The 27996-nt window shown below is 39.0% G+C and overlaps 1 protein-coding gene across 1 annotated transcript; it reads right to left on the bottom strand.

Moving 5' to 3' along the window:
* Positions 1–93: 93 nt before the first annotated feature.
* On the bottom strand, positions 94–27984 carry prss12 (serine protease 12). The gene is made up of 13 exons (XM_007551846.2): positions 27504–27984; positions 24389–24527; positions 23325–23497; positions 22383–22533; positions 21630–21808; positions 20881–21022; positions 20561–20781; positions 16781–16922; positions 11461–11666; positions 10815–10893; positions 8914–9036; positions 3295–3590; positions 94–1200 (listed from the first exon to the last, which is right to left on the bottom strand). Exons 1-13 carry the CDS (start codon positions 27829–27831, stop codon positions 878–880), a joined length of 2502 nt encoding a protein of 833 aa, XP_007551908.1. The 5' UTR covers positions 27832–27984; the 3' UTR covers positions 94–877.
* Positions 27985–27996: the final 12 nt, after the last annotated feature.

Raw genomic sequence — 27996 nt, 5'->3', positions numbered from 1 at the left:
ACATGGACAAAAAATATTCTTTATATGTTAGAACATTAAAAAAATATCTATTAAAAATATTTATAGCGTGATAAATAAGGAGATAACACATTATAAATCCTTACAAATGTTTTCCTTTATAAGTAAATATTACAACGAAATAACAATAAACAAAGTAAACATGGTAAAAGAGATATTGACATTAATGTCTTTCTTCAGTAACAGAAGTGTCCAACACTGTAATTACAACACAAGAAGAAAGTGTGGCTGCGATAAAGAACCACTTGGAAATGCCGTTTACGTTTCGATAGAGGAATATTGTCTATCTGTGCAAACGTTACTCAGCACACAACATCAAACGCAATACATTACTGAACATAAAAGATAAAGGCCTGAGCAATATTAAGACATGAAATAAGATTCTTGCATAAGTTAAAACACAACTGAGAAATTACACAAGACTGAAATGGGGCTTGAGAGCACATTTCTCTGAGCGTCACACAGTTAAATAAAAATAAAAAAAAGGTGATTTTTAGTGCAAGTATGCATATTCATGGACAGACTGTTCACTATATGTTTGGTCCCTTTTTTAAGACAAACTACATAGTATCAAAAATGACAAGAAGGTCACAATAAAAGCTTGCACACAAAACATAATTTAAATAATGGATAATTTTACAACAACAGATATTTCAGCTATGGCATACTCATAAGTGTGAAGAAACTTCAGCATTGTTTTTTTTAACACTTTTAACCTGAAAATCCTATTTTTGCCTTTTCGTCAGGCAATATGTATATTACCGTGACAACAGATTGTCATAAGTGAAATGTATTGCTGCCTTGTTTTTCATTTGACCAATAGAGTCCTGAGTGGTCACTTCTTTCAGTTTGCCAGCCCTCATCGTGTTTTCTCATCACGTCCGGTTATTTTGCGAATCCACGTGCTGAAGGCAGAGACTTTGGTGTAAACACCAGGGGACTGTTGTGTCCTGCAAGCATGACCCCAGGACGTGACCCCATAAACCACCCAGCCCCCTCCTGGTCGCTCGCACACCAACGGACCTCCACTGTCACCCCGGCAACTGTCCACGCGCCTCTCTGACTGGAAGCTCCCGGCGCAGAGCATGCGGCTCGTGAAAGCACTGTGGAAATACTGCTGGCAGTGGCGGCGTGGGAGAAGGGACAGCGTGGCCTGCTGAAGGGTCTTTGAGTATGAACGTCCTGGAAAAACAAAGAGATAGGAGTTAAAGGCTTTTGTGATTTCTGGTAACATTTGAGTATAAAAAAAAAGGATGGGTTTAGTTCAAAATGCAGGGTAGCGTATGGCTCTTCGTACTATTTCAACATCTGCATTGACGACGTCTTCAACAAAAATTTATTATCAGGACAAATTAGTATCACATTTTTCACAACTGGATTGATTAGCACAGCCTCTAAACGCTTTCCATTCATGAAAGTTATTCGCAAATGTAATTACAACAATCGAATCACAGCAGTACTTCAATGCTGCACTTTTCAGATACTCTGTCATGGACTCCTGAGGCTTCGCTCACATCGGCAGCTGAACGCAACCAGAACTTGTGGCGCTGTGTCCAGTTAAAACTTTTTACAACACCTGGGTTCACTTTTAAGAAATGCACTTTTCATGAGCGCTGCAGTGCATCGCGTCACTTTACACGTTATCTGGTCAATTTAAATCACACAAGGCATATAGTGCTGACGTGCGACAAGGCAGGACAAATTACTGAAGTCCAACCTGGGAAACACTGCAAGCGTTAGGCTGTTGTACCAGAAATAATAGCCAGATGTTTTTGATGTACATAAAAAATAACTTTAAGAATAAGAGTAAACTACTACTTGATCTTTTGATACAATAGTAGCATGTACATGTACATTTTACACCCCTATTTGCATGCACTATGTAAGTAAAAGAAACACAAAAAAATGACACAACTGCTTCCCCAATTACCCAAAATGTGCCTTTTTTTTAACATTTAAGCACACATTTTAGATCCGCTAATACACAGCTCTGCAAAAAATTAAGAGACCACTTAAAATGATCAGTTTCCCCGATTTTACTGTTTATATGTGTTTGAGTAAAATGATCATCGTTATTTTATTCTACAAACTACTGACAACATGTCTCTGAAATTCCAAACAAAAATGTGGTTTTCAATGGGGTTCAGTGCAGGGGTCGCTTAATTATTTCCAGAGATGTACATGGCAATGTTAGAAATTCACAGAAGCCTTATAGTTGAGCAAAACTCAACAAAGGGTCACTCATGACATTTCAAAAAAGCTGTTCAGTTCAGTTTATTAACGATGCTAAAGTTCAAATATTATGATTGCTCCATAATTCAGAGTTTGGGGGCGGCATGAACAGGAGCCATCCTGGCTTTGAGGGGTAGCAGAGAAACTTGGGGTAACTACAACTGCAACAAGTCTCTGCTGAGGAGGCGGCATTGTTTTTGTCTTGTCTCAGAGGCCACACACACACACACCGTCATTAAATATCCATAGCAGCCTTGGCTGGTGAGTGAGTGTGTGTGGAAAATTGCCTGCATGTCTGATATCAGCGGTGGCAGATAGCCAAACATAAACAGCTGTAGAAAGTAGACATGAAGCCTTGAGTCAGACACTCACTGCTGAACATCACAGACTCTAAATAGCCTCTATGCCCTCACTTAAGTAAAGCAGTAAAACTTTCCCACCTGTTCACTCAAACATGGATATTTTATCAGTTAGGAATCATACGGGCATGAAGAAGATCAAAAAGCATTTCCACGTGTTGAGTACAAGCTGTTGCTGCGCAGTAGAAGCATGACAGTGTGCAGGCCTCCGTGATAAGTTTGAGGTGATTAATGACACCAGCATGTAGTTGAAAGATCACCAACAGATGTGTGTGTCCGCGCATGCAAGCGCGGGGTGAAGTTGAACGAGTGCAATTTACAAGAGACGTTCGTTGCTACCATATCTGGCTTTGTAATAGAAAAGGCACAAGAATTTTCAGACGATGTTTTTCTATCGCGCATAATATAATTGCGCATAATTGTGCGCAATTATGTCTTTGCGCACAATTGGTGGTTTAGTTTGTTTTCACTTATTAATCTATACTTTCAATCAAAAAATGACTTAATAATACTTTAGTTCACGTATTACTGTTTCATATCAAACTTTGTTTTTTAGTGAACATTTTTATTCTGTTCTTATTTTTTTATATATATTTATTTAAATATAAAAATAATCCTGTGTATTTGTCGTTGTATTCAAAGGAACTTGAGGAAAAACTGTTCTACACGTATTCATTAAACTGACCTGTGTCCCCCCAGCCTGTGATGTGACAGTTGCTGGCCTGTTTGAGCACTTTCTCTTTCCTCATGGGCAGGCAGGCGGGAAGGACATGACGGCTAAACGACACACACTCTCCTGGCGCCTGGCCCACCGCCCCCGGTGACAGGCGGACCAGGGCCAGGTCATAATCGTTGCTGTGGGAGTGGTAGTTCGGGTGCAGGATGATTTGATCAACGCCGTACTCCTCTTCATACTCCTCTGGAACAAGGGAGTGGTAGTCCCCCAGTCTGACTTTATACTGCTTGGTGCTGTTTCCGTACCTGTGGAAATCAAGAAAGTTTTAGTTTCACATTTTACTTTGCGACCTAAAACAAAAGTGTACTTTCTTGGGAATTTATGTGAGAGAAGACACTTATTGTGTGTACAACTGGGAAATAGAAGGAAAACGAGCTATCATTTTGAATATGCACAGTGAAGCATGCAGTTTTATTCAGCAAACCCTATTATATATTTCATAGAATATTTTTTTATATATATGTACATCTTTTTTGGTTATGCCTCTACCAGATTTGCACAACTAGATACAAAAATGTTTATCCACTATACTCTGCTACATAGCCCAAGCTGAGTCAGGTTGGATGGAGGTCAGCCAACCTCTCACCAGAAATCATCAGTTTTCAGTTTTTATCACAATGGGATTTAGGTCTGACTTTGATGGGGCCATTCTAAGCTCCATCTATTTTTTTTTTCCATCGACTCTGTCAAGCTTCCCCGTCTCTCCTTAAGCAAAACGTTCCCAGAGCATGATGCTGCCACCAGGTATAATGAGGGAGAACCAAAACCAAAAGTAACATTTTATTTCCCGTGCTTGCTCTTCCCTTACACGGCTTGTGACAAATATTTAAACAGAAAAACATCTTCCTTCTTGACATTAGACTAGTAGGTTAACAGATCTCTCATTTTAGCTGTTGCAACACAGTTCATCTGTTTTTCAGTTTAAGTTCATGGCATGTTGTGGTTGGTATGCTGTAGTTTTATATTCTTGGTCATTTTAAATGATGGATTCAAAAGTGGTCTGTCAGCTTTTCATAGCTTGGGATAGTTGATGACCTAACCCTACCAGCTTTTAACCTCTGCATAGCTTAATCCCTGACCTGGCTGCTGTTCCTTGCTCTGTGATGCTGATTGTTCACTAAAGAACAGCTCCATTTATACTGAGGTTAAGGTGGCTTCTGAATGCAAATGACCACAGTGGATTTTATTTAAGGTTTTCAGAAGAGGATGAAGACGAAAGCACCACATTTTTCACGTTTGTAAATAAATTGGCAAACCATGGATCTTTTTCTTCCACTTGTTTATTATGCTCTACATTTTGTTCTATCAAGAAAAGTCCTAATTTAAAGTTGTAGAATGACAAGATGTGAAAAAGCTCAATACATATTAGGGCTTTCTCACTTTGTACATTCTGAAATCATGTTTCAACATTTTAGTGCATCTGCCTTTTTGGTAAGAAAAGATTGCACACCATGTAGCTGCACCCTGGGTTAAACAAACCGATTAAATAGCACAAATTTGTTGCTTTGTGCCTGTGCTGGTTTCATGTGACTCATATGTCTATTATCATCATAATGTTCTCAGCAGTCACTTTATTTGTAGCTGTCAGGCACGTTTGGCTTTCTCGAAATGAGATGGAGAGATGGAGGGTGGGGCAGAGTGAGCCAGGGACAGTGAAGGATGGAAAAGAAAGAAGAGACGAGGAGTGAAAGGAGCAGGCCTTCAGACGGAGCCAAGTCTCCACTTGTGTCCAGTTACACCCGGCAAAGTGTTTCCGGAAAGATCTCTCAACCGGCGAATGCCAATGTGTTTATGGGGGTGCGGAGACACTACTGGCCAACCGCTTAAGTACATTAAAATTCGCAGACATGTGCAATCTTTGTAAAGCTAATAGTGGTTATGGAGTAATAAATGATTCAAGATCCTTTCCTAAAAGCAAATCTACATTTCGCTTCACGCTCTTGTTACTGAAAGTATCTCCTCTAATACTGCTGGCAAAAGCTCTTCGGAACAGATACAATGTATAAATAGACTTAATGTGCCGGATGCATGTGACCGCTGACCTCAGATCAGCTTTTACGCATCTACTATTGCTATAGGTTTGGTGAAACAATTTTCTAACTTCAGCACAAATGAAACCTATGTTTTGTTGTTATGTACCGACTGCTTTTTGTTTTCGAATTTATGAATGTTTTGTGTGGTTTAGCTTATTTTAGTTGCTACCGCTCATAGAGGTTGTGACCGAGAGCAGGAGGTCCCCTTTTTTAGCCCTTGCACTCTGTCTTGCATACTGAAGAAGACTGTTACAAGCTGTCATTTGCTTGGAGCATGAAAGAGCAACATGTGATCAGACTACCAAGACAAAACGCTCCAGCAGTTTGATCTTTGCAGACTATGTATCATGTTGAGAACAAAAGAAAAAAATACCGAAAAGCTAGAGAGCACAATGAGATTAGATGTGAGCAATTTCATGGTGTACCATTAAAGGAGTGTGGCTTTAAGAAAGTAGCTACTCTCCTAAACTTGCCCACATCTGCAGTGAAAGCAACACAGTGTTTTCTAAAATGATCAGTGCCCCTTAAACCTTTTCAGATTTTATCACTTTGCCACCAGCTTTCTTGTAATCTTTGAGGAAAAGTGTCCCCCACAGAATGATATTGCCACCATAATGTATGTTGGCTGTTACCAAACTTGATGCAGTGAAGTCAAAAGTCCCCAGTTTGGTCTTTGCACTCTCCCACTTACATGCTGCAAATGACTGTTGGAAGCTGTCATACCGAGCTGTCAAGACTGACAGCTTGGAGCATGAAAGAGTAATTTAAGGGCAGGCACAACAAATAGCTTCAATAGTTTGACCTTTGAAGGTACTTACAACATTCTTACAAAGAAGTGTTCATACTGAGCTGTGACATAGCAAAGAGGGATTTTGATAACATAGAACTGAAAAATGTCATAAAATGTAGCAGTAGAGTGGTGCGGCAGACACAGCGGACCCAGGTAATGGAGAGTAAATGATGATCTAATGATGAAAATACAAGATTCCAGGCAGCACAGAGTGAGCAAAAGCTAGGAGCTAATCTCTAGTAGCAACTGGTGTAATAATGACAGGAACAGGCAACAGGACGGCAGACAAGACAAGGATCCGAGAAGGAACAAGGAGCACAGGTGGGGATTAAATACACAGGGAGACAATCAGGGGAAACAAGGAACAGGTGTAACCAAGGGGTAGACAGGACAATACGGGCAATACGGAGACTCAATAGACACAGAAACTCAAATCCTCGCAAAAAGTATTGGCAGTGTATTTTAAGTCCTACATGAATCCTTCCTAATCCACCTAAATACTGTCACGCTTACTCAACGTAAACTACGATAAGCAAAAGCTTTTCAAAACCACTTAGACGACAACCTACGTGAAACGAGTCAGAGTCATTATAACAATAAAGACATGTACACACCCCTCTCTATTTTGTAACAATTTATTATATTATGCCTGGTATTTAGGTGTGCTCTTAGCTTCTGTGAAATGTTACAAAATTGAAAGGGATAACAATGCCCTATTGGTGTTGAATGCATTCCTGACTGTAATAACAATATAATTTACTCAATACCGTGACTCAGTTGGTCAATTATGAAGGTATCCAATACAAAAGCAATACCCAAGCCAATAAGTGTGCAAGCAGCTCATTAAAGCTCATTAATTACGCACACCATAATAGATTGTCATAACTTTAGACAAGGCCTGCATGTTTTTTTCTCTCCCGTGACGACACTCTCCTGTCAACTAGCTTTGGACAGTAATACTTCTCTAAATAAACTACGTAATGATTTGTTTGGAGACAGTAATACTTCTCTAAATAAACTACGTAATGATTTGTTTAAAGCAAAAGAGAAAAGGGCTCATGAATAAGTCAGTGCTGCTATCTGAAACATCTTTACAGCTACCTTCTACATTTTCTATCACCACTGGTAAAGAACTGTGAGAAAAAAAAAATCATCTTCTATTTTAAAAAGAAACTCCAACATTTGTTTGAGTTCATTTGTTATAGGAGAAAATAATCCCACATTAAAGGAAATATATATATTGTATATTGAATGAACATCACTAGTCATCCCACTCAGTCTGTAGAAAATAAAAGAAACAGTTACCTTTGACTGAAGTTGAAGGTAGCTTGACAAGTGATGAGCTTCTAATTCAATTTCAAATTTCGTTGGGTATAATTGTAAGCTTACACAGAAACCTATTTTTCACTTTTCAAAATAGGAAAGATAAAAGAACATAGCAACTCGCCTAAGCCAGTTTATATGTACAGTTAAATCATTGCAGTACCTTAAAAGGGTACTAACCCCCTTAAACTTTTTCACATTTTACCACCTTAAAGTCAAAAACCTGAATGTTTTATTTTAAGCAAATGTGAAGTTCAAAACTTACCTGCTTTATTTTTTTTTCTTCTCTACTCCTGCAGTGTTCCTTGGTCATTGTGCTGTTTGCTCACTAACAACACCTCTATTTTCTTTTTGCAACTCCTGAAAACAATTGATGGCACTGAATCCAAATCAGGAGTTTCAGATTAAGTTTCTTTCCACTTTAGAGTTATGCACTACTTTGTTTTCCCTCCATGTGTAATTACATTGAAATACTTGATAGTCTGTGGTTCTATTGTAATTCAAAAACTTCAAACAACACGAATGAGGTTGGATTACAACCCATGTTTATCTGGTTACCACACGATAAGGTAGGTTAAACAATCTCTAAAGCTTACTAAAAAATGCAGCAGTATGTTCTTTTCAGTGTGAGATTATTGCACTGTAGTAGAAGACGTATTTCCTGCAAGGATTTTTATACTTATTCACAATGGAAACCAACAAATGTAAATGTTGCTGAATGTTAATCATTTCAGTCAATGCTGAACTTTTATGAAGTCCTACATATTCTGGGAGTTCAAAGTGTCCTTAAATTGCCACACAAATGCTCTTTATGGTGTTTTTTATATTGGAAAGTAAAGAGGTTTTTAATGAAAAGCATACATCTGACTGTAAATGTAAGTCCGGTTTCTCAGGGAAGAAACTGGACTTGTAAGTGGAAACATCTGAAATGTGGAAACATCAAGATTTATAGCGGTGGAGCGTCTCATGTAGCAAGTTGTGGTTCTGCGATTAACTGCAGTGACCTAACCTGAAACCTAAAGAAACGAAAAATATTCCTCCTAAGAAACATCTCAGCATGTACTTTCTAAGCAGTAACTGCAGACTCTGTGGTTAGTCTTCCTTAATCCTTATTTCCTCTTCAGTCGTTGCTTAGTGATTAATTTCATGTTTCTGGGACCATGTCAAGGATCCTGAACCACATGTAACCATGCTTCCTTTCACCTGCGTTATGCTACAGCCAAATCACCGTCAATTACTCCTGAAACAGTGTGCAACAGCCTGTGGAGTTAGCTCATTTGAATTTAGGCCTCATGCATCAACCGAAGGCCAAACATGCTAAAGTCAATGTATGCAGAAGCACTGTCACATTTACCTCAGTTAAATTATGTTTAGGACTTTAGTAGAAAAACAGCAAGCATGATAAAGTGTTTGTTTTTTGACCTTTTGAAGCAGTGCGCTGAGGTTAGGACCCAGCATGTGTCAATTAGTGTCCCACCACAAACCAGCCTCCCATCTCCTCGAGATCCTCGCAAACGAATGGCAGCCTGCCAAGGCCAGCCGCCCCTATAAACACAAACACACACACCCGCACACACAAACACTTCCTTATCACTAACAGAGCAACTACACAATTGATAAAAAAAAACAAGACAAAGAAATTTGCAGGGTCGCATTTAAGATTAACTTAGTTCCATTTAGGCAACGCAACAAATTAGAATTAAATCGGTGCATGTGGCCATTCCACAGACATATGTATAAACAGAGACACAAACAGAAAACCATTATAGTAACATGAGCACATGATTCATGGTTGTTTGGAGGGGAAACACTAACATGCCTGTCAGAAAGAGTTCACAAGAGGCAAAGTGAAGTATAAACATTCACTTCTGAACCACAGTAATAAAAAACGTACGAGAAGTTCGCTCTGACATCTGCAGAACTATCGTAGATTTACCTTCGTTAGTCAGCAACAAATGTGCCTTTTGATTTTTTTAAATTATATTTGCCTTCATCTTAACAACTCCCTCTACAAAACATTTTTTCTGTTTTACTCTTTCCTATACCAACATACCTAAACTTTTCTCCTTCAGAGTTCAAATGTATTCATTACTTTTAAGCAAGTAAATTAAAATCTTGGTTTTAGTTTCAAACTGGAAACATAACCTTTATGTTAGAAGTAAAGGTAGCAAAGGGTATTAGATGAAGAGAAGCTGTTATTTTATCCCAGCTGATTGACAGCTCATTAAAAATTCATTTAAAGTTTCATAACATACTGGTAATTGTATGTGCCAAAAAGAAACAAAATGGTTCTTACATATCAAAAAAAAAAATGACAGAGGTTCTTAAAATTAATTTTCTGGGGTTCAAATCACTTTAGATCAAGAGTCTGGAACAACAACTGATGACAAAATGATTAAAAAAATTGCTTACAACTTTTTAGCAGAAGAAAGTTCAAGTCAAAGTCAAGTTTCTTTAAAAAAATAACTTTTCTCAAAAATGCTTTGCAATATTACTATTATATACTGTGTGTGTGTGTGTGTGTGCGCGCGTGTGTGTGTGTGTGTGTGTGTGTGTGTGTGTGTGTGTGTGTGTGAATATATTTATGCATATATAGATATATAACTTTTGATGTCGATTCTTTTTTGTTTTTTTTGATAGCTGGTTTTATTATTTGAAACAAATGGGGTTGCATCATACAGCTGAGAAATTAAGTGAAAAAAGGGAATAAGAATAATTTAACAAATCTAGCAAAAGATTTGTTAAATCTTTTGCTAGATTTAACAATCTAGCAAACATATATAAATGCCACATATATAAATTCACTTGATATGCGGCAACTGTATAAAAGAGGTAAACTTCAAACGTTAAAACATATGTTAATATTAAATAAATCTGATTCTGTTGTTGTCTATTAGATATTCTGACATTCATTATAAATCTTAAGTAATAATGAATATAATCAGCAAACTCAAACATTCTTCCATAATTGGTTTTGATTTTTCCAAAGGAACCCAGAACTATAAAAAAGATTAAAGCTACTTCCTGACTTCTCCAGGTACCCTTGTTAAAAAATCTGCCTCCTCTGTTGCAATTAGTTTGATATTTACGAAAGGACAAATATCTTTCTTCAGGTAAAGGAAATTTTATTCATTGCGTAACTTATTAATACATAAGAAGCATACATCGATTTAGATCTGACCCACAAAACCCAGAGCTGGAAACATATTTTACCTTTGAATCAGCTGGTACTCATTTGCGACGTGTAAACTTGAAATGTGGTCATTTTCTCTGACTGGTTCTCTTTGTTCTGTTATTAATCCCATCTGTCCCCTCCATCTTACCTCAGAGAGTTCTCTCCTCCTATGATCCGGCGCTGGCGAGTGTGTACGAGACGCAGACCGCAAATTGAGCTGACAGGATCTGAGAGGGACAAAAGAGGAGCCGCTGATCGTGTGTTTGAGAGAATGTGTGGAAAGATGATGACTGCTGTACCATAAACCTCAGCTCGGATTTTCCTTTTGTTAAATATTTAGACAGGTTAAAAAAAAAAAAAAAAGAGGTTTGAAATTCACCTTTTAATACAAAATATGAAGCTGAAATCAATTAGAAATATAATTAATTAGGGCTCCTTTTCGGAGTCTGAACATAATGTGTGTTAAAATCTCAGCAGTGAGGAAAAACCATCTAGTCACTGGCTTTAATTAATGGGAATTGTGCAGACCATGCCTAGTTTTGTAAACTAGCTCTTACTGCAGGATGAAGCAAAAACATAGATCGACCATTTTGCCATCGGGAGGCCTTGCAAAAGTATCTGTGCTCCTTGATATTTTTTACATTTTTGTCATGGCGTCACCACACAACTTAACGTATTTTATTGGGGTTTTATGTCATAGATCAACACAAAATGGGTCAATCATATACAGCACTGTTTAATCCATCATCAATAATATGTATGAGATCTAAGTTTATGTTGATAATTTGACTGACCTTTGACCTCTCTGTTGCTGTGCTGCGACTCTCCGTAGTCACAGATGACCCCGGCGTCCTCGCTGTGGCGGCAGTTGTGCGTGCCGGGCTTCTGTTTGATGCAGTCTGCCAACGAACGCTCCTCGCCGTTGCATCTCACGTTGTCGACGTGGATGGGACCGGTCCCTTCTCCAAAGTATGCCATCACACGGGCCTTTGCAGCACCTCTGGATAGAACAGATGTCATGAGATGTAACAGAAACCTCTGCAACCAACAACAACAACAACAAAAAAAAGTTGCAAAACAAAAACAGAAAGAAAATAAAACTTAGGTGACTTGGATGGAATAGTGTGGTATTTATAGGTTGTGATCCAAACCAGGTTAAACACTTTGACAATCTGCTCTAGTACACAATGTGATATCAGGAGCCTTTAGGCTGTGGGTGTGAATGTATGGTCTCTAGCTGTGATTTTAATTAAGATTGAAAAGATAGCTGAAAGAGATTTTCTTATGTTGCGTCCCTGGAGTTTGGTGGGTGACAAGTCCTGTAACCCCAGTCATCCATTGGGGATCTGATGTCTCTTACAAAGTCATCTTGTTATGCATGTGTGTCTCCGACAGCTCCCCGAGCAATACTTAGCATGCAGAGGGTGAACCTTCATGTCACTTGGAAGCAAGCCTAGAAACTGACATCATGCCTCGTTTGTGGGTTTCTCTAACAGCACACACATGTGTAATTGATAAAGTAGAATACAATCTGCTTTCGATGGAAACTCCATGCTACCGACTGAACAATGTGGACACCTTTCTTTCCAATAGGCATGTCGGCTAGAACATCTGTTTTAACAGTTGAATGGGGAAGTGAATGATCAAGTCAATGTGAAAATGGTGGTTGATGAGTTGAAGACATCTGTGATAATGCAATAAATTCATGAAGTCTCCCAACCAAAATGAATTAACATCCCACCTTACATGGAAACAAAAGTGAGCTAAGAAAGGTTTCTACATGATTTACCAGTGTAAAAATAATAAATGGTAAAAGGGAACGAGACAAAATTCATCTTGGACGCATAAATATTTGTAGAATATTATAAAAGTTCCTTCAACAGCAGAGACCTAAATTTTAATAGTTTGAAAAATAATCGATTTCATCATTCTATATCAATATATTTTTTTTTCTCTCAACACAAGGTCCTGCAAATATAATTACCGTATGCATAGTAGAAAACTTAATAGTATAGTAGAAAACTTTAAAATTGGAGTCTATCAAATGTCGTGTGGGGGTTAATTCTTTGCAGAACCGCTTTTGAAGTAGATCTCTACAAGCTTATCATATTTCGTGGCTGAAGTTTTTGCCCATGTTTCTTCACAAAATAGCCCAAACTGAGTGCAATTAGATGGAGAGTTAGCGGTAGTTTGATCTTGTCACAAATTTTCAAATGGATTTAGCACTGGGTTTAGCATGGCCAAAAAGTTCATTCTCAATTTCATCTGACCAGAGGACCTTCTTCCACATGTTTGCTTTTAACAGTGAGTTTTTTTCTTGCCACTCTCCATGAATACCAGATTTTGTGAGTTGAAACTCAACTCCAATGTGTTAAGTTGAAAACATGAAGCAATAAAGTGATAAACATTACAATGTATCTCATGTTGTTCCTTTATTTTATTTTATTTTTATTATTTAAATATAGGCTTATAAATGTTGGTGTATATTCCATGTTGATTTATATTTTACAGAATGCTCCAACTTTTAAACAAAGTAACAAAATTCTTCAAAATTCCACATAAAAATATTTTCACATGTATATCAATTCCCTTCACATCAAGATGCAAGTTTACAATGACAGTGTGTGCATATTTTATGTGTTAGTCCGTTTAAAACTACTTTCCTTACATCTAGGGACCTGTGTAATAAGCCATCACCACACCCAGCATGACACAAAAGGCAGAAACTAGCATGGATGTTATACACCTTCAGCTTTTTTGCCTTTAATTCTTCCAGAGTTATGCTCTCCAGATGTTGTATTGGAAAAGAATATTTCACAGCAGAGCGTAGCTGAGAGACCGTTTTTTTTGTTTGTTTTTTTTCTTTTACTGAGTCAGGAAAAATGAAAACCTTTTGTCTTTGTTCAGTTCTCCATCGCTGCACTTTCGTTTCTCAAAAAGAACAAAGATGCTTCACAAGTAAGCAAAATTATAATGTTGGTCATTTGTTAGCCCTGGCAGTTTCTACAGTGCTTTTTTTGTCACACATGTTTGAGCTCATGAAACAACACAGATAAACATAACCTGATCAAATAAAAATAATAACATTTCAAAAGCTGATTACATTTTTAAGGGAAAATGGCCATTAAAACCACCCAGGTCCTTAATTATACACTAATTTGAATGATCCATGATGGCCATTAGCAGTGTTAGGCAGAAAGACAATGATACAAATCAAACCAGCATGTCCATCTCTGAATGAAGACATATATATGATAAGGTTTTGGATAGGCCTAGCCAAAGTCTGGACTTAAAGTTGACTGAAATGCTGTGGCATAGACACAAACATGTCATTCATGCTTGCAATCTTTTAAATATGGCCAAATTAAAACAATCCTCAAATAGGATTCATCAACACCAATATGGAAGACTTATCACCACTCAGAACAAACACTTTGTGAATGTTGTTGCCACCACATTGGTTTACACAAGCATTTATTAAGTTTAGAGGGCAATTATTAGCATATAGAAAGCAGAAAAAAAATAATATATTATCCTAATTTAATACTAGCTGAAGGATTGTTTTTTCTGCTGACTTGCCTTTAACTCAGTGTGAGCGATCCATGATCTTTTGCTTACTCTGGGGCCAGCTCGAGGGGCCAGCAGCCTGGGAGCAAGGGCCAGACTTCACTCTCCCGAGCCATTTGGTCGAACTCCCAAGTGGCTCAAATGGGAATGCCTTGGGATTCTCATTGCATTCCCTTCAGCTGGACTGGGAATGCTTGTTGATTCCCAAGGCATTCCCAGTCCAGCTGAAAACCGCGATTCTTCCAGCATGCCCTGCAAGCAGCTCTAGTAAGCCCTAACTCACCAAGGGGGCGACCAGGAGGCATCCTACCCAGACACCAAGTCCCCCTCAACTGGCTTGTCTTAATGAGGAGAAGCAGTGGTTCTACTCCCTGTGCTTAGATGGCTTGCCTGCAACTCAGCGTGAACTACTGCGAGGATATTTGTGATCGAGTTTGAAGTGGAAAAAACATACCAGACAAAGAAACACAACCCACATGCCAGATCTAAAAAGGTGCTGATGGATTGTGCAAAAAGAGCAGGCAGTCTGAATTCACTTAGTTTGGCCTAATGTAAAACATGACGATGTTCCAAAGCCACAAAATCAAACTAAGTATTTCTCCAGAATTTGACCCTATTTCCAACATCCTGATCTTGACCACAACTGCAAATAAATGGTTTAAGAAGATGCTATGAGATTTAGGTGACTCTCAAAGATGATATCTTGCTGCAAGCACAGCAACATGTGCTGTTCCCATTTAATGTAGATTAGCTGCTTTATGCATCTTGGATAAGTGGAAACCTACTCCTCAAGAGGTTCAAAGGAAAAATAGATTTTTGTATATGTAAAGATATGTATATCTAATGTTATTGAAATAATGAAATTGTGAATGAAGTTAAACTGCATCTAATTACAAGTCTGTATAATTTTTTTTCTGTAAACGTTAAAGCTACAACATTTATAAATTATCAAAACAAATACCATATTTTCCACACTATAAGACGCACCTAAAAACCTTCAATTTCCTCAAAACCCAACAGTGCGCCTTATAATCCGGTGCGCCAATATTGAGCCACAACAGGTCTAGCAACTACGGTAAGCAGCCACCGACTTCATTTTCACCCGTAGAAGAAGAAGCGCGCGTTGCATGCTGGGATAATTGTCAGAAAGCTGGTTTGTTAATAAAGTTTGACTGACCTATCTACCTACCGACCGTCTAGAATCAGGTCATCTGCAGGTAATTTAGCACCATGCTCTCCACAAACATGCTGTGCGCGATAGGAGAGGGGTGACCATCGTCCGCCCACGCCCCGGCCCAGTCGCGGAAGGCTCTCCTCGCCGAACGGAGTCGGACTGTTTTAGTGCAGCTCCATCTACTGGATGCATATCATAACTTCAGCCTCTACTGTAGCGTCTATTCTATGTGCCCTATAATGCAGTGCGCCTTATATATGAAAAAAGTTTTAAAATAGGCCATTCATTGAAGGTACACCTTATAATCTGGTGCGTCTTATAGTGCGGAAAATATGGTAGTATAAATACAAAGATTTTACTTGCTTGTTCTTTAATGTCTGCTTAGCAAAATCCGTTCTACCGTCCAACTATGCTACAGTTATCATTCTGCAACAAAATACCAGATTGGGTGCGTTCACACTGCAGCCTTAAGTGACTCAATTCCGATATTTTTGATGTAATGCGACCTGTATCCGATCTTTCCATGGCAGTGTGAACAGCACAGGTCGGATTCTTTTTCGAATGTGACCCATATCCGATACGTATCCGATTCTAATGCGACCTAACGTTTAGGCCGAATTCATCCGAACTGAACGTCACTGATTCACAACAAATCTCACTATTCTGCGTCCTGATAAGCGCAAGTGGGAAGAAAAACAACAACCATGATGGACTATAATGAAGATTAAGTTGTTAATATGCTGCTCCGCCCGGACAACAACTTCAAATATGTAAGCTAAGCTCCACCGTTGGCCTCTATGTTTACTTCCGCAAACACCGAGCACTTCTTCTTTTTATGGCAGTTGGCAGAACACTTAGAATGCTGACGCTATTGCGCCCTCTAGTGCGCATGCGGGACACTTTCAGGCCGTTTGCCCGTTTACACTGCAGAACACATACAGGTCGCATTTACTGGCATTGTTTCACTTTCCTACCAATTTATTTGCAATTTTTCTTTTTTGCATCATTGGCAATAGCACCCGTGTTCAAGTTTGTATTTCTTTGAGAACTTCTAGTTCAGCCTAAGCAGATTACTCATTGCCACTCTGGCTTGTGGAGGCAGGAAAACCATTAAACTGAGCATTTGCAAATACTAACAGAGGAGTTTCTTTGTAGGTCTTTAAAACCCAAGAAAATAAGGAACCTAATTCATTTTTGTCACTGGTCAGGCTGGAATTTTACATATTTAAGCAGTGTGTGTGACACTGACACTTCCAAACGACGAACAATATATCTTACTTGAGTAAACCTCAGGGGATTTCATGACATGCTCTTTACAGCCTTGTGTCTAGAAGTACAAAGCTGTCATAGAGGCAATTTCCAAATATCAATACCTGTAGCCCAGCTGCCTACACACCACCTCAGCGTCTTGATCAGTCCATCCATCATCACAGACAGTCCCCCATTGTCCAGACAGAAAGAGCTCAACTCGACCTTCCCTGGAGCTTTCCCCTCCCACAAGCCGCACAGGGATACCTGGAAAAAGGACACAAAGCAGCTCTATTAAATCCAGACTGATTTATGACCAAATATGAAAAGACTACAGGCGGTTTTAGAAAACTTTACAAGGTACCATAAGAACAGGATTTCCAGTAAGGAACCCAGTATTTTCACACGTAAGAAGCACTTTGGTGACAGGAAAAATAGTTCTGCTGACATGAAACAGGTTCTACATTTGTCTTAATTTAGGCTGTGACAATGACAGAGACTCATTTCTACTTGCCGAAGACGCTTCAAACAGAGTTTGGGAAGGTTCAAACGAACTACTCACGCATTCCTGACAAACCTGATCCTCCAGGGCAGAATGTTTCTGTAAAGGCAGCTTGAGCTGACACGCACTTTACAGGGTAGCAGTGGGCACACCTGTCTGCCTTTTTACAGAAATGTTAATTGCGCGTGTGAGCGTGGAACGGGAAACTCCCAAAGTCTTTTCAGTCTGTGACGAGTGTTTTATTTTTCCTTCGCTCTCTGCTCTTTCCTCTATCTGTCCTGTTCTGTCTCTCTCAAAAGTTATTCACACACATGCACAAACACACCGTGTGTCACATCAGTCATAGCTTTATGTTGACTGTTATTCGGTGTGCACGCTTGCTCAAACATATGCACGTACGTTGATGCCATCTGAGTAGACACCGATGGGTTTTCCATGTGGAGATTTAACCTATCAGTTTACACTCTTACTAAGTCAAAGTTTGGACAGACTTTCTGATGTTTGCTTTGAGAAGAAATAGGTTGTGAGAATGCTTTAAAGCTATTGAACATGTGCAAGATGAATGTTGTAGACAGTAAGTTTCCAGGATAACACAAACATACTCTTTGCGGCCTTCAGTATAACCGCAACAGAATTTGACATTTAAAAAGAAACAAAACAAAAAAAACTTGTTGTCTTAAAGAACAATAGGTGTGAGAGATTAAAGCTGAGGAGATAATTGTGGGAATGTTTCCTCCTCGCTTAGTGCTGGTGAATGAGGAAATGTTTGTGTTCCTTCCCAGAAAACAGAAACACTTCTGTTGCTATTAGCTAACACAAACACACATTCATTTGTGTTTCCATCATTTATTAACTTAAGTCACTTTCCAAAAGATGTGATCCTCTCTGTTAATTTGATAGCAACCAAATTTATCAAAAACAAGCAATGACAGAGAGATCTTTCATAGCTTTTTTATTTTTTATTTTTTTAATTAATGCTGTTGAGTAAAATACTGTAGATCATACAAAGAAACATTTCTGAGTCACAAATCTGAACATTGTGCAGCTTTGGCAGTAAGTGAATTTGCCATATTATTAACCGTATTTCAAGTCATGAACAAATGAAATACTGTAAATGCTTGAAACCTTGACCTTAGGTGTACTGAAGATTTGCCGACTATCCTGAATAACTGGGTCTGTGCCTGGAAAATAACCTATTTAAAATAAATCTAAATTCCAAGAGTGATTAAATGGTGTTTAAAATTTTGAGCAAAAATTAATGAGACTTATTGCCATGATGAGTATAAGCAAACGTCTGACTGTGTGTTTCAACATCAGTGTAAAAGTGACTGAAACGCTCAAAATACAAAAGATTTTTTTGAATTTTTTTGTATGCTTGGATTATTCATAAACTGATCCAAGCCGAAATTACTGGACCACACTTTCTCCTTAGCAGTATTTCAGAATTAAAACAAGCCCCCAAAAATTAATTCAACAGAATACAATATACTGAACTTTGTTAAACCCTCGCTCCACTCTAGGTAGGCTCTATAAGTCACACTCCACCTCTACACACCACCACCAACACAAAGCACCAATGTTCCCACAAAGCTCTGTGTAATGATCTCTAACAAGAGTGAAAGAAGGAGCGAGTTCATAGCACTGCCTGGTTGATCTGCTGTTAATTCATTTCCAAAATAAACCCAGACAAATCTCCCTTTGGCATGCTAGGAGGGGAAGGAGAGAGCTGTACACATACCAACAAACACTGAGACATAAATACACTCACATACATATTGCACTTCTAAAACACATATTAAGTGGGGGTTTGTGGGAAGAGGCGGTTCTTCAGATTCTTTCCCAACACTACCTCCTAAAACCACACACTGAAAACGCCATCTCTCTCCCTTTGAGCTTCATAAAACCTTTATCGAGAATAACCATGTGAAATCTGAATGTACTTTCTTATACTCCTTTCTAGGCTTATCGCAACTTTACTGGTGCCAGAAAGTTGCAGTCACAAACACGATTAACATTCAACATTTCTCCTTGTTTAGCTGCTTATGACACGCAAGCCTCTTCTGATAAAGAGCTACAACTACATGGTGACAAAGCTGCTCCAGTAGGCCGTAGAATAACACTGGTGCTGGGCGCAATTTTGCCTTTTTAGTTGGATGTGTGGAAACTCTGCGAATCACCTATTTAACATTGGCAATGAGTAGGTTTAATAAAGTGATTTCACAAGGAGAGCTGAGAATGATGAAGTAAAAGCACAGGCTGCAGAGATTACGATGGATGACCTCACCTTCTTCCTTGTATCACATCGAGAATGTTGCCTCTCCTAATCTGAAATCTAATTGTCTGTAGGTTCAGTTTGGTAAAGATCTCAGATCAGATCAGCTTGTGTTTTCTTTTCCAGTGAACTGCTACCAGCAACATTCAGTTCCAGGGTGTCTGCAGATGATCTGGATTAATGCTAACACTGGATAGTGACAAGAAAATGCTTATAAACTGGGGTTATACAACTAGAGATGCATTTATGCATTTCTTTTTAAAAGTTTGACTGTTTTAACAGTTTGTTGCGACATAGTGTGGCGTACTGGACTGAAGTCTAATTTGACAAATAAAAGTACTAGTGTAAAATTTCATGGACAAGAATTTCTGTTTTTATATACATTTTAAAACTGTTGAATGCATTTGTTTTCATTCTCTTATACTCTGACACCCCTCAATAAAATGCAGTAGTGAAAAGCTAATGCTGTAGATCACCCTAAACACACCATATCCCATTATGTAGCACGAGAAACATCATGATTAGGGGATGCTTTTTGCAAATGCACACCATATTTTGGAGATTTGTGAAAAAATATAAAAACTGTGTCATTTTTCTTCCTTTTTTGTTAAAGAATGTAGCCTTTTAAAAACACTAAAAGGCTGAGGACTACACTTCCCTGTAGGCTATTGTTTATTTAAGCAGCCGCCATATAAAAGATTAAAAACTAATAACCTAAAACAATACATTCCTTTTAACTTGTTGAAAATTAACATGGATTTGAATGATTTGAAAAAGGCATTTTAATGATCACTAAAGAATTACAAAACCCTCAGTTTCTTCTGTGCAAAATGTAAAAATCAGATATGAATTTTTGAGACACACCATCATCATTTCCTGAAGGCAAATACTTGTTCAGCAACACCTTTATGGAAACCACTGCCATGACTGAGTGGTAAATTAACTTAAACTTCTTCATAAAGTCATCAATAATATACCACTTTCATTTATGTTAATATGACACTAAGCTGGTTTCAGCTATGGTCGGCAACATCTAATCACAATCGCAAGCATTCAGAAAACTTTCCTGTCTTGCACCCTTACATGCCAACAACAAGGCATGCATGACAGTGAGATAAAATGCTTTCTTACTAGTTGGAGGTCTGTCGGCACCTCGTTCAGAGCTGCAGGCGATGTTAACATCTTCATGGTGTGTGCAGTCATGGCGGAGCCACTCCTTTCTGTTGCACAACAACAGGCTGGGTTCTTTTCCTGTACAGCTCACGTCGTCCAAAAGGATTGGACCTGACCCAATCCCAAACCGTGGAGCTGGGTTCATGTTGAGTCCTTCAGAAGGGAGCGTCTCGCCCACCCTGCCATGTAATACGTAGGTCATGCGTCCACAGATAAAGCCGTATTCAAAGGATTTGATTGTAAATCATAAGTGAGATGAAATAAATATGCCGAATTACCTGTAACCAAGCTGTCGACACACAACTTGGGTGTTTGACTCTGTCCAACCATCGTCACACACCGTCCCCCACTGACCGTGGTAGAAGATTTCTAAACGTCCCTGGTGGCTTCCAGCCCCCCCAGCCAACCTGACTGTACCATCTGTCGAGATGGGAAGACAAGAGAGCAAAGCGCTCGTGTTGACTATAGTTTTGCATTTTGTTTTTGAAGAGTTTTCTTGTTTCGTGTTTTTTTTTTTTTCGTGTTTCGTGTGAAATACCAAAGTCAAAAACACAGAAAGAATATAAAGAATTCAAATACCTACATAGCAGGACACAAAATAAAATAAATCTTAAAAATTCAAAGCATTAAAAACCAAATAAGGACATGAATGCATTTGTGTTGTCAGGTCCAGTAAGATGTGATGTTTTTATTGATGTGATGTTTTTATTTAGTATTTCTACTTACTTTGAAGTATTTTTTCTTACTTTGATTTCATGATTTTTTTGTGAATTATTTTGATGGGATCAACACTGTTTTATTCTAAATATCAGATTGTTTATTTTATTTTTTGTTGAACTAATATGTACAGTCATACTTTCTCCTTCACCTGCACCTGTCAAGTCAAAATACCTGCATTACCTCTAAGGGTTTGTTGGACTGTGAGGAAATGTTAAAACAGGAAGAGCTGGATCTTCTTATGAGAGCTCAGTTATCATGACAAATGTTAGTTTATTGATCACTTTTGAATGGGAATCTGTTGATCTACCTGTGAGAGGACTGCAGGACACTCCAGCATCCCCAGAGTGCAGACAGTTGTGCTCTCCCCAGGCACTTTTTGGACACTGCTCCAAAGTGAGCTCATTGCCTGAGCAGCGCACCTCGTCCAGCCAGACGCGGCGTGTGCCTTTGCCAAAATGTCCTTGGCTCCAAGCTCTCGCAGTTCCACTGAAAAGAAAACACAATGTACAGAAAATAGATGATTTGCCCTGCAGTAACTCTGATGCAGCGCAAAATTGATGTGTGACAAATAGTGCCTCACAAAAAACACGGTGTAAGACACAGTTCATATTTAAACTGTATGCATTTTAGAATTTTAAACAAAATAATTCATTGTCACATACGATTGTGTAAATCACAACCATTGCGGCACATTTGCAGAGAACATAGTATTGCTAAATATGCATAGCTCCATGGTGTGAGAATCCATGCAGGAACAATGAGACTGATTCACTGTTTGACTCCCAGATGTTCTTTACTCCTCACTCCTCTCTCTGTGTCCGAATGGAAAGAATACTTGTCATACTTTTAGAGGCACGTGGAGAGAAAGATGGCTCACCACCCACATTTATTCTGCTTCACTTTCCTTCTGTCATACGTGTTCCTCAATACTAAAAATGTGTATTCCTGTTTATTGCGGTACAATTTGTTAGTAAATGTTCTGGATTAAAATAAAAATAAAACAAACAACATAATTTGTTTGTGTATATATGTCTGTGTGTGTGTCTTGCCTTACTTTTACCTCAACCCCAGCTGTCGACACACCACCTCTGCATCACTGTCGTCCCATTGGTCATCACATATGGAACCCCACTGTCCCGCGTGAAACACCTCAACCCTGCCTTCTGACTCTGACTGACGTCCAACCAACCGTAAAGGAAGGGTCCCAACCACTTATGTGCACACAAAATGAAATTCACAAGTTTACACACATCTTTATACCAGGATCTTTGTATCTTGACTCATTAGTATCTTCACTCTTAATAAAAGCTTACACACTTGGACTTTTGTTGATTTTGCTGTATAAAACCCAGAATTGGGGAAATGTTAATTGGGACTTTAATTGATAAACATGCACAAATTAGCACAAAACTGTTAAATGGAAGTATGTTGAAAAAGGGTGGCAGGTGGCACAGGTTAGGGATAAGGTTCTGGGTTACAAAACTATTGACTAAGCGTAAAACATCACACAGTTGACATTGAACATTGAAAGCATATGACACAAGTAATAACTGACCAATACATAGCTGTCTTTCTAAACTAATAACTAGCTAAGAAGAGCATTCAATAAAGAAGCAGCAAAGAGATCTGTGGTAAATTAGGTAAGTTAGGAGGAACATGGGCGTCACAATAATTCTGTGTGAACGGGACGTGTCCCCCTTATATTAGAAAAAAATTCAGTTGGACCCATGCACCACTAGCCTGGCCATTGCCTTCCTGGGCAACTGCGCTCGAAAAAAGTTCTACCACAGAGCGTACGTGTGTGTGTGTGTGTGTGTGTGTGTGTGTGTGCAGGCATACTTTAGCATGCAACAGGTTATGTAGGTCTATTACATAAAGTATTGAGTTCATGTTGACTATTTTAGAGCTGTGGGACTTTGCTGGCTTTTCAGACCTTCTTTTATTCAAACAAACATCGATACATCAATCGCAGAATCATTCCTAACACATGAGGCAGGCCTACCCCTCTGTTGGGTGCAGGTAACCGCTGCAGCCAGAGAACACTCCTCGCCCTTCCAGGTAGTTTTGGGACAGTGGAGCAGGTCTGGCTCTTCTCCCTGACAATGAACCGCCAACCAGTGAAGCCTGGCTTGTGGGCGGCGAAACACAGGAACTGCACGAGCAAGACCAGACACCCTAAGAGGAGATTGTTGGGCACATAGGTTATTTGTGCAAAACAAAACTAACATCAGTCTAATGCTTCAGTTGGACTTGTTAAATGCTAAACAATTATATGTATAAAAAATGTATTTCTTGCTACATGATAAGAAATCAATTGGAAATTCAGTAAGTCCATCCCGACATTAGGGTTACAGGCCTCTGGGAACTGGTTGCTGTAATCCCCAGCTTTCAGTTTGCTCACCAGCAGCTTTCAATAACAGTATGGGAAAGTCATCAGCGAGACTTCCAGCTAATATATGGCTGACATTTGCCCTCCCTCCTTTTGACTGTGTGCTTTCATTGACTTCTGTGTGAACGCACACATGCTGCACAGACCCGCACTAGTGTCAGAATGCGGGTCTGTGCTGGTGTTAGTGACAGCATGTGTAGCAAGCATATAGAGTGACTGTGTTTTCCAGGGAAAGCAGATTCCTCATTGGAGCAAGTGTGCCCCATGTTATGAACCGATCTGATATGAATAACTGCTCTACAGGCTCCCCTGAGACCTTTCTCTGGCATACCTATACCTCATAGTTAGAATCACGAGACGAGTCGCACGCAAAGGTCGGCTGGGGAAAGGAGTGAGCTTGCAGCAATGTAAATAACTGAGCTAATTAAATACCTAAGGGAAAAAAGGGCAAAGGGATGCAAAGGTCATAAAAGAAAAGTACACACACTTTGGAAAGAAATGAGAACAGTTCCTAGAACATATGCCTGATGAGTTGCTAACAGCGCCAGCCCCAGCTTGTGAATTTCTAACAGATGACAGATATTGATTCTCCCTTTGCACCTCTGTTTGAACACATATGTGGGAAGATAAGGCAGCAAACGGACACATGTGAATGCATGCATGCTGCTAACTCTCACCCCTCGCCCAGCTGTCTGCAGACCACTCCGGCATCTTCGTCCTTCCAGTCGTTGCCACAGACGGACCCCCAAACTCCTCCCAGATACACTTCTACCCTGCCGTCAAGCTTGGAGCGACCTCCCTGCAGACGGACCGAGCCTGGGGTGGAGAAGAGACAGGAGAAAATAATCTTGCAAAGTTAGGAAACCGTTAATGACAAGGTGCGTGATAAGTGTGGAGACATTAAGGTTCGGTAAAATTTGTAAAGAACAGAGAACTCAAACAAACAGAACTGTTTTTTTTAAATAACACCACATCAGTATCTAGGAATGAGACAGCTATAGAGATTATTGCTCTGTACGCAAAAAAGTATTCGCTTATCTCAGGTGCTTACCACGCCACATGTTTTCCACAAAAAAAAAACTAAAGCAATAACTGTTTGTTGCAAAATTTCAACAAGACAAGAAGAACAAACTTGATTGATTTTTGAGTATTTCATACAAGACTAAAAAGGCAAGACAAAGGCAGGCAGAACACAGGCATGTGCGGTTGTCCTGGCAACATAAAATGACTCAAGATTTTGTGAGTGACCTTTATGTATCGTAATTCACTTTTGACAGTACAGGCGTCATGTTGTCTTGTTAGCGTGAATGCTGTAGGCATCTCTACTTAAATATTTCTGCATAATTTGTGCTATTTCAACCATTCAACTTTTACCATATTCTGCTTATTCAGGACATTACAACTGTCTTTTCGTGTTGACATCTTATCAAATATTCAGCTTTCTGTAAACATCTCCGGCCCCTTAGAAATGAAGGGAACATTACATAATTTTTGAAAAGTTCAGCTACAATCGTTGCGCTCTTTCACAGGTAACTACTACTTCAGACAGAAATACCATTCAAACTTCTAAGTGTAGTCAACTACTGTTTATTTCAGCTTTTTCCATATCTTTTACAGGTTTTATGAAATCGATCTTCAAGTTTTTTGCATTATGCTCAGTCTTCAGACAAAAAACAAACAAACAAAAAAACAATGGCTCTCTAGCTCTGAAGATTCCAATAAAATCCTTCCAACCCTTATGCCAAATCAAAATCCATCTCTCCTTTTAACCCTGAGTCCAAACTTCTTCCAAGATTCTTAACCGTAACTCCTACACTCCTTTTAACTCAGCTGGCTTTAGCTTGTTAGCTCATTTTAGCTCATAAACTATTGTTATCTTATTGTTTTACTTTGTAAATTCTGTTTACAAAGTAAAACCCGCATTTCTATTGCTCTTTGGGTGGGATTTTTGTATTGACCAAAAGTCACTCCTCACTCCTCTTCTACAGTTTTTCTATTTGCGTTTTACAGACTTTATTCTGCTCCTTAGGCCTATGTCTTCCATTCCTGCAAGTCATCTGCAGTTGACTTCAAATGCTTCTCCAATTCCCACTAAAAAAATTCAGCTTACAGCATTTACATTGCATTTTTGCAAGAAATGCACATTTTTCTGGTTTGACACTGCTCTACAAATTTGGTTTCTTGCAGAATTTAGGGAACATACATTATGGCAGTATGTTTTTAAATGCACACTTTTATGAAGTGCATGTAAACTGAATTTTATTTCATCCTTTTCAAAAACAATAATACAAAATAAATACACTTTATTTGTAGTAAAAAAAATATTGTTTTGGTAAATTATTAGTAGTAGTTTGTCACAGCACTGCATACTTCATTGGAAAAAATATTTACTCTAACAATGAGCTTTCTGTAGAAACTTGTTAAACTTGTTAAGTGCCTTTAGCACTTTTAGATGCATGCAGATCTTGCACGAATGATATATTAATATTACAAAGAAAAACTAAGAAATATTGTCATTTTTGGTCATGTAGAAGCTGATATAGCTAGCATTTTTTTTTGCATGCTTGTAATTCAAATGTGTGTTTTTTCCTGTTAATATGCATGACTTGAACAGCCAAGTAGGTAGATTTGCTAAAAATCTACCATATTCCCATAAAATATGGATGACAAGAAAAAACCTGGTACCTTGCAGCAAAAAGGACCAGGGCTTGGGCTCTTTCTGCTTGCAATTTGCATATCTTGTCTATGAATTTTACACTTTATTTGAAGGAGTAAAGAGGTACAATCCAAGCTGCTTTTGATCCAGTATGATTTTATATATCACTGATTATATGGTGAGCCATGTCATAAACTTCTCCTGGTTCACTGTGTTTTATCAAGTCCAAAGTCAGCCCCTGTCAGCCCCTGTTAAAGGAACCTGGGCCTTTTCAAGACAATGATGATGCAATAGTTCATTCTAAAGGAGCCACAAAAGAGTTCTGAGTGAACACACTGTACAACAGGACATATAGTTTATATTTTGAGAACTGAATTTAGGTCTCATTAGTAAGCCATGATGTTGCAAATTAACAAAAGTAAACACTTCTGCACATGCCACTTTCTGCATAATTAATCACTATACGTTTTGCCTTTTGAACTGAATTATTGAGCTAAGTTAACATTTTGACATTCAAATTTATTGACATGTACCTTCAAGATCATTTCTTTAATATCACAAATTAAGAAGACACAATATCTATGGGTATGCCTGTGTCGACACAAACACGCATAAACTGGGCTTGGGAGGAAAAGGTGTGCCTCTTTTTGCTTTCAGCAGATCTGAACTTGCTGCAGAGAAAACTCTGTCAGAAGCTTCCCTCCTTTTGTAACAGAAAACAAAAAACGCCTCAAATAGAGACACTGCTTAAGTATTCATTAAGCTAGAACAATTCAAAGATGCAAGGTTTGCTGTCGCCATTTTTCAGTAACAAACCACATTCTTCCACCTAAACAAACACATTTCATGATTATAATTGATACTACGCAACTAAATAGTACACGTCCATTCATAAAGGAAGCCCCGCAGGCACTGCGCTGCACACCGCTGGAAAACATCTGCAGACTCCTCTCTCCATCAGCTCAAAATTACCAACACATAACAGAATTGATTTTTTTTTTCTTAAAGCTGCATCAATTTTTAAATAATTAATCAGATTACGTGAATTATGCGTGTTTATGTCTGCTGGTCATGTCACACACACACACACACACACACACACAAAACATCTAATTGGCAATAAGCTGCATGTTTACCTTGTTTACAGTCGCAGTACCCCCAGTCAACTCTGCCTTTGTGGTTCCTAAAAAAGCACCAGGGACGGATCCTGCCGTCAGGGTTGCGGCAGTGGTTGTGCTCTCCTATCCCTCTGCCCGGATAGCGCTCTTTGAATCCGGCCACCTCGGTCCAGTTCATGCACCGGCTGCCGGACTCGGTCACGTCGATGGCTCCCCGGTATGAACCATCCTTTCCCGGGCTCCGTGCGCAGTCTGTGAACGGCAGGATGAATGAGGGGAGGCTGCTGGAATAACAGTCGCTCGCAAACACAAACACGACCACTGAGGCAAGAAACGCCGCACTCATGTTAGGTCTGTGAGCCGAACAGCTGATAACGGCGGAGATCTAATTCACTCATCAGCTGACGGGCTCTCACTCATCCAGTCAGCTTCAGCGCTTTGCACTGGGAAGAGAGTGTTAGGAGGAAAACGACCAGGATTGATCCTTTTTTGCGTGGGCTGATGGGGAGGA

The sequence above is a fragment of the Poecilia formosa genome, unplaced genomic scaffold (assembly GCF_000485575.1).
Source record: "Poecilia formosa unplaced genomic scaffold, Poecilia_formosa-5.1.2 Scaffold44, whole genome shotgun sequence".
NCBI classification, from domain to species: domain Eukaryota; kingdom Metazoa; phylum Chordata; class Actinopteri; order Cyprinodontiformes; family Poeciliidae; genus Poecilia; species Poecilia formosa.
This window is presented reverse-complemented; position numbering and strand designations above follow the sequence as displayed.

Bases quoted from the DNA above. Each gene is read 5' to 3' on its own strand.
- prss12 (XM_007551846.2), bottom strand. From the start codon at position 27,831: ATGAGTGCGGCGTTTCTTGCCTCAGTGGTCGTGTTTGTGTTTGCGAGC. The intron at 16,923-20,560 runs GTAAGAAAGCAT...TCCTTTTTCCAG, and splicing joins TGCCGACAGACCTCCAACTA to GTATCCCTGTGCGGCTTGTG. The intron at 1,201-3,294 runs GTCAGTTTAATG...TTGTTTTTCCAG, and splicing joins CACAGGCTGGGGGGACACAG to GACGTTCATACTCAAAGACC.